We start from the raw sequence: 11,853 nt of genomic DNA on the forward strand, positions 1-11,853 counted from the left end.
TATAACTGTTTTGTAATGCATGCACGAACTGCAAGACGTAACAGTTTATATCCTTCTCGATATGCAAACATACCGACTTCATTGTTGCCGAGATCGAAAATGCGGAGCGCGTCGATTTGCAGGTATGAGGGAGCCCATTTAGCGTAATACGAAATATCTGATTGTGAATTTGCTCCAGATTGAAAATCAGACTGATCCCCCCCCCCCAAAAAAAAAAAGAATCCAGGAGTTTTACGTGCCAAAACCATGATCAGGCACCCGAATTCACAAAACTTCCTACGCTAATTTTTTTTTTTCGGAAGAGAAAGTTTCAGCCAATCCTGCTACTGGACATATTATAATGCGAAGGCGGTTGGCCAATGTCAGAGAGAACTTACGAAAGAAGAACTTTGTAAATTCGGCCCCTGATAATGAGGCACGCCGAAGGCGGGGTGACGGAATATTTTTGACCACCTAGGGTTGTTTAAAGTGCACGCCAATGCAATCTACACGAGTGTTTCTGTATTCCGCCTTCATCAGAATGCGCCCGCCTGCGGCCAGAATCGCACCCACAACCTCCAGCTCAGTAGCGAAACGCCACAGGCACTGGGCTACCATGGCAAGAACATCAGAGGGAGGTCATAATGCTGCATACACATTTCAGAGAGGCGTTAGACTATGTAAATGCATGTAAGTTAATGTAACGTCGATTTTACGGCACTGCGCTAATTTTATGCCACTTTATGCGAACGTTCCTTGCGGCTCGTGAACTCGAAGTTGAATTTCAGAGCGCTGTAGAGTTTATTGCTCAAGTACGGACAACACTCACAGTGACGGATACATGAGGCGTAACGATGAAGTGCGGTAATATCTTTCCGAGAGCTACAGCCATTCAAAACAAAAACAACAGCAGCAGCAACAACAACGAATCTAACTTTACTCTAGAAGGACAGTCACGGTTCACCTTATCGAGCCACGTAGCAGGGTAACCAATCGATCTTTGGAGGTTCGATTCCGTGCCGCTCCGGCCGTACATGATGCAGGTGGAGAGCAAGAACACCCTTCTACTGAAGTGTCAGTGCAGTTCAAGTAACTGCACGAGGTCATAATAAGATACAGGCCCACATTACGCGTCTCACGCGTAGCTTTGGCCACTTACAGTTTCGTCAAATAATATCGATGCGCTAAACATTAAACCTTATTGCAATAACTTCCGTTCAGTGAGCTGGAGCAACAAAAATTGTCTGAGCTGAAAAGAATTTTCTTTTACGCTCAGCTCATACAGAAATTGAGGGTGAGAAAAGGCAAGAGGGGTATGACAAAACATCAAAACGCAAATATCATATAAATAATAGGCGAGCCCAAGAAGCGAACAGATGAAAAATAAAAAAAAAACGTTCACCAGCATATTGAAAATTGCAGAAACACGTTCGGCAATGAAAGGCAGGTGCATTGTGCAAAAGAGGGCAAACTTCAATTTCTTTAGAAAGTATGGCGCTAGCTTGTTTGGTATGCTTTCTTTTTGTTTTGTTTTTTTCTTAGTTTTCTTTCTGTGACCCTATATAGTCAGCCTTTATTTCTTCTCGTCGTCGCAATGTCGTATGTGTGCATTAATTTTTGGACATACAATTTACTCCGTAATCTTCACCTCATTTTGCCTCTGCAAATACACGTGTTTGATTAATAAATAAAAGTGTTTGACCAATCAGTTTCAGATGAGAGTGCGCACCTCGCTGTGCGCTCTACCGCCGTCTTCAATACTCGGCGGCGTTTCACTACGCATAAGTTGCAAGTTTTTATTGCAAGGGGAACATGTGGACGCTGGAATGCGCAACGTATGGATAAGAAAAGGGGAAACCGGAATTAAATTCTTCTGCCAGGATGACTGACTTTTCATGAGGCTTTCCGACCAGAAATGCAGGCAGGAAAAAGTGACTTACAAAAGGTGCTTTAAAGTTCATCGAAGTGTACTTCACGAAAACAGGTTAACGAATCGAAATCGTAGCTATATATATATATATATATATATATATATATATATATATATATATATGCCTGTTTACCACCAACTCGGCAAGCGTACAGTTGCTCCGTGCAAGGACAGAAGCAGTGCAGAGTAACTTCAATGTTGCGAGATTAAGGTCAAGACTGTCACTTTGCTGTCCGGTCATAATTCTAGCCCCAGTCTGGGCATCTTTGGTGGGCTTAAGTCTGGGCTCAACTCTGGGTCCCGTACCTACTTTGCACACTGCACCAGACGCGGTCACTATATTTCGAGCGCTCGTGTCGGCGTGGCACGCTCCTTCCAGCAGCCGGGGAGCTTATTGGATGGTAACAGTGACTGTAATGTGTTTTTAGAAGTGGAAGAAGCCAGGCACACTCACAAGGTGCGTGAATTTATGGGTAGGATTCACACTGTCGACAAGTTTGGAACATCTGGTTCTCTGTCAATATCATTCGTATAATGTGGTGGGAGTAAGGTATACGTGACGCACGCGATGCGTTTCAGGCCATCAAGGATTGCGAGGAAATCTAAGAGTGTACCATGTCCTCCTGTGCAGACATCCCGACTCCTCCACTGGCCGGTTGAAGACAATTACAACCCTAGAATCGAATAGGATTTAATGCAAAGCTATGCTATATTGATATTTTAAAGTATCACAGTGCCCCATCTATACTCTTCTCCGCTCACAATTCTTCAGGCATTCCACAGAAGAAGCCTCGTTTATACGAAAAGCCGTGTGGCAGTCAAACACTCCAGCCTGCTCTACGTAATTCTCTACTTTGTATGCTGCTGTTCTTAGTCGAAGACCCGTGTACGTGCAGGTGTGCTGCGGCCATCGGAGTCACAGTCACCGCTACGTGTGCCGGAGCGCTGTAGGCTCGAGCTCTTCGCCTGCACACCGAGCGGCCCCGACCTGTTGGATCTGCAGAAGCGATTGCGCTCGGCCTGCATGGGCCCGTGCCACTCCACTGGCTGCATGGTGTCCTTTGATTACCAGCGACCCTACGTTGACATGATGGCCAACGAGGCGCTGGGGCAGTTTTTCCTCGAACAGGCACAGCGCACGGGCGTCGCCGGTAAGTGAGATGTCGAACTCTGGAGCAGATTACAAATGTCAACTAGTAGACCAGCAGTCATTACGAAAAAAAGAAACAGCCTGAAAACGGGAACAAGACAGAAAACGGGGGACACAGCGCTTACTGTAAACAAAGTTCACAAGGATAGCTTGGTGGCCTAGTTCGTAAATTATCTTAGACAGGTAACAGCGCGCACAGACGGGGACCGAGTGAAGAAACAACAAGCCACATCGCTAGGCTAGAACTGATACTTTTTTTGGAAAGAGCAACACATGTAAAAGCTGACACAGCCAATGGTAAGGCTAATAAATCCAAACACCAAAAAAAATGAAGGTGATGAAAAGAAAGGAGAAAGGAAAAAACACTCATCTTGTTGCCCTCTGCCCTTTACATAGCGACATCCAGATATTCAATTTCCTGAATATCCTGAATTTCCTTAATATCTGTATAATAACATTCTCCTTAACCAGTAACCAACATTAGGCGGCGATCAACCTGTGCATTCCTTTCCGTTCACAGCGCGGCCTTTCTGCGTTTAACCTGCTCGTTCCTTTCAATTCACAGCGCGGCTCTTCGGCGGTGCCAGCGCCCAGCCGCAACAGCAGCAGCAGCAACAGCAATGCCTTCTGCCGTCAGGCTTGGGTGCTGTCTCGCACTCGGTGCCCACCCTGTGCCCACTGTTCTCGCTGGACGTGGACCCACCTCTTATGGGAGCTGCGGCCTGCTGCACGGACGAGGCGTTTGACCGCTGCCTGCAGTCCGGAAGATGCCTGGCCCTCACGGCGTTTGCGCTGCTCAGGGACCCCACGCTGGTGCAAAAGGTCAGTATCCCAAAGAGAGGTATCTCGTTTTTCTATGCGATATATATATATATATATATATATATATATATATATATATATATAGTGAACGAGAAGAAAGGCTTTATATATATATATATATATATATATATATATATATATATATATATATATGATGCCTCGAGTATCCAGTCACGCGGCAGTTTTGTGTGTATGTGTTGGCTTCTTTCACGCTCGGAAAAACTTTTATTTAGCACCTTTTGAGCAACAGAAAGCTGTAGCGGGAGGTTCTAATGTTTCTCTACGATTTACTCAGTGACACTTTTCATCTGATTGTTATATTTCAGAAACTGATCAATTAATTAGGACTAATTAAGTAATTATGCGGAATGCAAGCAATAATCTGAGTATCTCCAAGCGAGGGCAAACAACATTACCTTGGTTCTGTCCAGCTAAGTGGCATTTGCATATTTTTTAAAGCTTGGCTGAAATTACGTGGGACACGCTGTACATACATACATACCTATATCTGAGGATCTCACGAATATGTGAGAATATGAATGAATAGAACAACTTGACATTCACCTTGATTGCAGCACAAAGCTACAAAGAAAACGCATACGTGTTTCTAATTTAAGGAAAAGTTCGTCCAGGTTCTGGGTTCAATCCCCGGACTAAGGTTTTTTCTACAACTCGAACCTTTCTTCATTGATCTCACGGAACTCACTGATCAAGGACTTCATGAAGGACCTTACAATGATGTACAGAGCTCATGCTGACAGCACCCACAGAAGCCTGCATGTAATCGACCCTAGTGAGAAATTCCGTATGCACCGAAGTTTACGCGGAGCCTGACGGCTGCGTGGCGCAGGATTCGGCTGGGCGTTGACGTCACCCGCCGCTACGGCCACCTCATCGGCCGGTCGAATAGGCCAGATTTCTAACACTGCCAGAGGCCTGAAACACCGGGACACATTATGTGATTGCCCAGCATATATGACGCAAAGACGGACGCTGGACGGCGTTCTAGCCAGCGTTGGCAGCTAACCGCTGCCGGAAGGCGCTATTCTCGGCGAATGGGCTGATGCTGCAAATACGAGGCAGACAACGAAGGCGTTGTTGATAGTTCCTGCATGACACGGTACTAGAGGAGCGGGTTTTAGTAGGGGGAGCTTTGTATGCATCCGCACGCATTCACGCCTTCCCTTCTCTGTATCACCACTCATCCCAATACTTTACCTCCCCTTCCCTGTTACCGAATGCAGAGCAGCAGACCAGAGCGCAATAGCTCAGGTCGACCCCTCTGCCTTTCCTGCAAATAAGTTTCTCTATTTTGTTGTCTGCTCTGCAAAACAGCAGCAGCCGCAAAGTGGGACGAAGCTGCAAGCAAAGTTTCCCTTCAAAATAGCTGGGCAGATACCATCGGAGGACGACTGTCAAAATTAAGCGATAGCTCCCTGTTGGCAGGGTGTCCGGTTGGGCAAGTTGGTGATCCATTGTCCCGAGTGTACAGCGCGAAGGATAAACGAAGACGTAGACAAGTCAAGGACAAGCGCTGTCCTTGTCTTGTCTAGGTGTTCGTTTATCCTTCGCGCTGTACATTCACTTCCCGCTAGACCTGTTACAAGATATGCTGCAGGGCGCACTTATTGGTTAGCTCGATTGGTTAATGCTATGAGGATGTGCGCGAGCTGTGACGTTGCACTGCCTGCATGAGCAGCCCGTGTTACACAACAAAATCCTTGCGAGAACACATATCGTGCACAGTTGTCAGGTTCGAGCCGCCAAGTCACAACCTTTGACTACACTGTCTCAGGGGTCGGCCCAGATTACGCTGCCGGACAGCAGTCCATGCAAGGTGTGGGGGAATCTTCACTCTAATAACAGTTAACCTTTCTTCGACCAATGGGCGAGTTCCTAATTTGGGATTAGTGCATGAATTACTAGTGCATTAGTTCTTAAAATTATCCGCAGATTACATCACTTTTATTGGAATGAGCCCAGGATGATTCTAATGAGACTACTGCGAAATTTAACAGCATTGAATCAACATAGAGAGCCTCGGTCATTACACGTTTCGACAATGCGACTTGCCTTCGGGCGGCAGCTCTGCTTGTCGTAATGTGGGCTTCGAGCTGAGGTTTTCCTCATTCACCCACTGTTGGCCGAGTCAAGTCTTCATCTTCCTGTAACACTTTGGTCTCGTATGGATTGCTACAGTGAAAAAAATGAAAAGGTGGTACGGATATCCACGCCCCAGCTATAGTTGCCTCAGAGTAACCGAAACACATCGCCAAGGCTACGCTTTTACGGGCTGCAAGAGCCGGAAGTGATTGCGGAGCCGGAAACCATCATGGCCGCCATGTCTTATACAGCGCCTATTATGTTCGCGTAACTGCTCGATCTCGCAATTTCTTTCTTCAGTAATCCAGTAAAATTACTAGCGGCTTGAAATAGCATTCATGTTGCTCTAAAAAACATGTCGGGACTGTTTTTTTTAAACACTTTCCCGTCTTGCGAAGCCTCGTTCCTTCAATATGTGAAAATTTTTAATTTCTTGCTAGTTAAATCCACACGGTGTCATCATTCTGAAGCCCTATTCTCAGTGGTAGTATCTCGCTAGGTTGGAAAATCAAAGATCCTTCTATATTCCCTACACGTGCTTCATACGGATAGCAGCCAACATTACTATTTGGAGACGCGGCTCAGCAAGCGGCCAGGGTAAGTGCACTCGGCATCAAAGCCCCCTACGAACTGTAAAAATATATGTAATATTCCCTGTATATCTGTAGCTCTGGCTAGTATCTGCTGGTAAGCACACAAATCTGCAAATCCTGCATCACCGGCGCTCACCGGAACGCGCTTCTGTTTACGCACGGGCTTGTGAATCTCAGCACGCTTAAAATGTTTTGCGAATACAGAATGTTTGCGATCATGAGGCGGTGGCAGAAAAGCGTGGCTGAGCCAGCGAACTGACGGTTACCACAGTCACTGTCGACAGAATTTCTTCTCGTCTGTATCTTTTTTTTTTCTGTTCTTTTTTTCTGAAGTTTCTCGGTGGGATAGAGTGTCAGGACATCGGCGCAAACATCGAAGCTCTCAGTTTCTATACCACATCTTGCAGCTGCATTAAAAAAAAAAGAAGAAGAAAGAAAAACGTGATGCCTAGGAAGCAAAACGGAGCGGGCGCCAGGCGCGAAGATCCCGATAATCGGCTAGTGTCGAAGACGATGCAAGTAAACTGACGTGTCTGCGAGTGCAAGACGACGGGCAGTGAAGGTCTCGACAGCCGAGAACGCTGAGCCCGGTGCGGGTGCTGATATGCGCTCCGGCCTCAGGGTAGGCACTCCTCCGGTTGGCAAGCAAATTTCTTGATCACTTTTTTGCTAGAAAGTGCATTATATTTTCTGCGCTGTGCATAAGGTCATAAGGTGCTTTAGGTCACGTGCATGTTCAAATGAACTGCGATATGAAGTATCTCTCACAGCGAAATCCAATTACCCATGTTTGGCGTCATCCGACTTCGTAACTACATAATATCGCAGTAGTTACGAAACTGTAGGTTATGCAAACTGTTTCTAAAATATGTCACTGGCGAGTTATAAACTACTGTCAATAACGGTAGCGCAAGTGTGACATTTGCTAACTTGAACAGATACTAACCATTACTAATCTTACTCATTTACTAACTGCAAGACCTACCGTTACGAGCGCAGCTGCATTAACATGTTCAGCAGTCTAGTGGGGCATATTCAGTATATAAGTGCCGATGACAGTGTCTATTATTACTTCACTTCTATTTTATAACGAAGGAAAAGAATGAAAAATTACTAATATTTTTGTCACGTTCTTACGTTATCAATTGTTAATGGGTCATTGGTCCCCCATACCGGGAACATTAAACTGCGGGTGGCGGTACTGTCCTGAACGCAACAAACGATAAATTTCACTGTAGCATCATGGAGTACAACGCATAAGCTACAACGCGTCACTAACGACATGTAATTTGTAGCAGTACCTGCAGGAGAGAACGATTTCCAATAATGAGCACATCGGTGTATGAATGAGTGATGGAGATAACTTTTTTTTATAACCTGCTGTCCGCGCATGTACGCCTTACACGGTAAGACACAACTGTTAATCTAACGCAATGAAAGAAACCACTGTTCATCTGAAAGCTTAGAAGTAGACAGACAATGCAACCACTGTAAGCATAGCAGAAAATAACTTATTTTCATTTGAACTGTAGGATATCAAGGAAAAATAAAATGAAAGTGGACAAAAAAAAATGGCAGCCGATCCACGAAGTGAATGCTGATGATGGAGCGAAGCTCCTTGGACGATTACGGCTGCTGCTCGAGCTTTCGCTTCGGGGTCTTGCTGCCGTTGCCGGCGTGCTGCTGCTTCTCGTGCTCGTAGCTCGCGATTAGCTTCACGGCGTTGCCGTTGGATTGCCGCGTCTCGTTCTCGAAGTGTAGGATCAGAGTCACGACGTTTGCGCTTACGCTCGCGCTCCTCCATACTGCAGTGCTAAGTGTAGCGACAGCGGCGCGGCGCCTGCGCTACACCTGCGCGCGGTCGGTATGCGCGATGCGTGCGCTCTGCGAACAGTTCTACGAATGACGTCGTGCGCTTGCTCGGAGAGGGGTTTCGGAGCGGCGCCGGCGCAGCGCAACACCTGTGCGCGGTCGGTATGCGCGCTGCGTGTGCGACGGGGAGCTACGACTTCGACGGCGACAACGGACATCGTGAGAGCTTAAGGAGCTTCGCTCCTAAAAAACAACCTATCGGAGGTGGGAGCCAAACCAACGATTTCCTCATTACGTATGTGGTCAGCAGGCCAGCTGCCATGTCCTATGTTCACGTACTACGCGACACCTGCGGTTAAAAGGGCGTTCCATATACGCAGTCACGGCTGTGAGTAGCGCTGGCTAACACTTCCAGGGTTGGATCCAGTGCACATGCACAAGGTATCCAAGAATGCAGACGGGAAGATGGCGCCACGGTAGCTTAATGATGAAGCACCACAAACGTAATGCGTAAAATGTGGGTGTGGCTCCAACCTGCGGCAAATTGCCTTTTCATCTAACTTAATCTCCTTTTGTTCTAACATTTCTACATTACAATTATAAATAACATTTCTTTTCCTCATGCGCTTACCGTGTACTTTATTGTCTGTTTGCTTCGATTGTGGTAACTATAACGCTAATTCCTATTCATCTCGCCCCGTGCCTTTAAAAGTTCAACTAGGACAACCAGCCCACCTCCTAATCGACTGTGTGCTAGACGAGGCTGTCGCCGGGACTAACTTAACTGCCATGCACTTCTTAATCTCTGGGTTAGTATAAATCATGTAAAAAGTTAGTAGCACTCTATAGGACAGCAGGATTTGGCAACAAAATGTCACTTCCTCATCACCATTACTCTAGCAAACATTGTTCTTTAGGACAAACATAGGGTAACCGTACACATTCTCGCCTGGAGACACGCTGCGAAGCACTACCGAAATTCTTTGTTAATTACGGTACCGTGAAATAAAAAGAGAGCAAGAAATATTCAGTGCCATTCCACTCTGTGAAGGTCAATGACCAGCGAAGCTGTGTATATGGTGATTGATCGTTGCTCCGGTGAAAGGTTCCAAGTTTGCGGGATCGGGGCCGCATGGACGGTTCGCATTTCTTTTCGCCTCGCAGTCCTGGCGGGCCGCACGCTTACGCTTGGCGTCCGCGGCCCACTCATCGTCGGTGGTCTCCTTCCGCCGCTGCCACCGCGCCCATACCCTTTCCTGTTCACGTCATCGATCTTGGTAGGCACGCTGTTCTTCTTCAGACCTGTACAGCATGCGGCCTACCCATTTCACAGTTAGAGCTGAACTGCGGAAAGGAACCTACGTAGAGCATGACGTCAGGAGACAGAAGACACTCAGATTGATAGGCACTATTTTTAATACGCGAGGCAGCGAACATGTGTATGGTGTGAACGTAGACATGGCCGACGTGGGTCAAAGTGTAGAATCTGTTCTTATCAGCTTAATATATCATACGGGTTGTATTTGGACACAAGACATTAAACTTATTTGTGCAAGTTGGCGGAGTGCTTAAAACCAGCTTCACCTCCGCCGCGGGTGGGCCGGGTATTGCGCTATCCTCGGCATTTTTGGTCTACGGACATCGATCCGCTGGAAACTAGCCATATAGAGTTTCGCTGTAAAAATGATTGAGTTTTGAGAATATTGACACGTATACATGTTTATCTTTCACCGGTGGCCGCTTTCCACCAGCTAAGAAATGTTAAATGTTATTGCTCGGCGCAGGACGCGCCTGTATCGGAAGTTTCTAGAACGTTATCGATGCTTCTTTTCGTTGCCTGTTTTCACCGACGCTTATGTTATCTGATTGTGTGACCGACGCGAATTGTCTAGAACTTTCTGGAAGACACACGGGCATCAGGGATTAATCTGGAACCTTCGATGACTCAGGTATAAAAGCCGACGCGTCTCGCCGCTGATCAGATTTCGACGACCGCCGACTGTGTTCGCCGCTTTCGTTGTGCTTCGAGTGTAGCTTGCTTTTGTGGGCACAGGTTCGCCCAATGAACAACCAGTTTCGTCATACACAGTTTTACTACTGTTTACTTCAGCGTCACTACTACGTGACAATATGCAATACACAACAAAATTTTCAAAGTTATTTGAAGCGGAACTCCGAAGAGGGTCAGAAGATGAAAGTAAAACTGTGGACGCTCCAACCCACCGTGTATGCTCCAGTTTTCCTTTCTTGGTAGTGGCGCGACGAGAAGCTTCATCATGGACATCGACCGACTGACTAAAATCACCTCCTCGCTGGGGCACAACACAAAAGTGCGAGCTCTGTGCCGTTATTGACGTTCCTAATAATAACACCTAGTGTTGAACCACGAGGAAACAGTTCATGCGAAATGTGAGAAGCATGTGTTCTGCTGACGTTTTGGTCGTTTACCTATAGCGCGTGACGCGCCAAGTGACTCCACTTCCATTCACAAGCAATTTGTCTTCAATATTTCAAGGCTGTCTGAAATCCTAAGCTTCTTGCGCCGTCGGTTGTAAACGAACTGTCTGAGTATCGATTTTTTTTTAAGAATGATGGCCACGCCGTAAATTCTTCGCTACAGAACGGTGCACCGGGATGTCGACTAAAGCGTTTTGGATATGACAGCTATGGAGAAAACCTTTCAGAAGAGTAACGGGGCAAAACGCAGTCTTCGCAAACTTTCTCGCCAAGTGCTTTCCACGTCAATACAATGTGTCCAGACCAATTTCGAGCTTCTAAGTAAATGGGTGAAAGTTTCAAGTCCCCTGTACCTTCGCCACAGAAAGGAAACAGGAAAAACAAAACCTGGTCGCCAGCAACGGCGTTGCTCTCACATTTTTGCGCTGTCTTGTTGCACCTAATTTTTTTAGTGTTCTTTTCATGCGTTGTATAGGAGGTCCTCCGTTGGTCTTTGACCCTGGGGCCTCCTCCTGTATGTATAATTTACCATCTGTATGTTTATAGCGGTTATTAATAAACCATTGATTGACTGATTTGTTGATTGATCGATTTATTTATTTATTTATTTATTTATTTATTTATTTATTTATTTATTTATTTATTTATTTATTTATTTATTTATTTATTTATTTATTCTTCGCCGCAGTTTGAGGATGAATGTGACTGTATCAAACACTGAAAAAGCTGAATGGCCTGTCATACGTTATTTAGAGATGTAGAGTCCAATCTTAGATTTAACAAACTCATACTTGCGACCTATAGTGCAAGTGCAAGTGCAAGTTTATTCATCAACGATGTCAGTTTTACAGAGAAGTGCATACATAATTAGTATACATTATTATACATAATTAATATATAATTAGTGCCACTGAATAAAATATTTTTTAATTATAGGTTGTCATGTTTAGCTGTGCCTGCCATGTTTAGAATTCGCACGCTCGAGATCTTAATAGGTATTTGAGTTA

The 11,853-nt window shown here is 45.8% G+C and overlaps 1 protein-coding gene and 1 non-coding gene across 2 annotated transcripts in view; both read left to right on the forward strand.

Moving 5' to 3' along the window:
• Positions 1 to 3,068, forward strand: part of LOC125946342 (peptidase M20 domain-containing protein 2-like) — a 9,330-nt gene extending 6,262 nt beyond the window's left edge. The window contains exon 3 of the mRNA XM_049669134.1: positions 2,806 to 3,068. Coding sequence (XP_049525091.1) covers positions 2,806 to 3,068 — 263 coding nt within the window. The remainder of the gene's footprint in view (positions 1 to 2,805) is intronic.
• A 6,779-nt stretch (positions 3,069 to 9,847) lies between these two features.
• On the forward strand, positions 9,848 to 10,030 carry LOC119457134 (U2 spliceosomal RNA). Its single transcript, XR_005193160.1, has one exon. It is a non-coding gene; the product is annotated as a U2 spliceosomal RNA (small nuclear RNA).
• Positions 10,031 to 11,853: the final 1,823 nt, after the last annotated feature.

This window comes from Dermacentor silvarum, chromosome 6 (assembly GCF_013339745.2).
Source record: "Dermacentor silvarum isolate Dsil-2018 chromosome 6, BIME_Dsil_1.4, whole genome shotgun sequence".
Lineage (NCBI taxonomy): Eukaryota > Metazoa > Arthropoda > Arachnida > Ixodida > Ixodidae > Dermacentor > Dermacentor silvarum.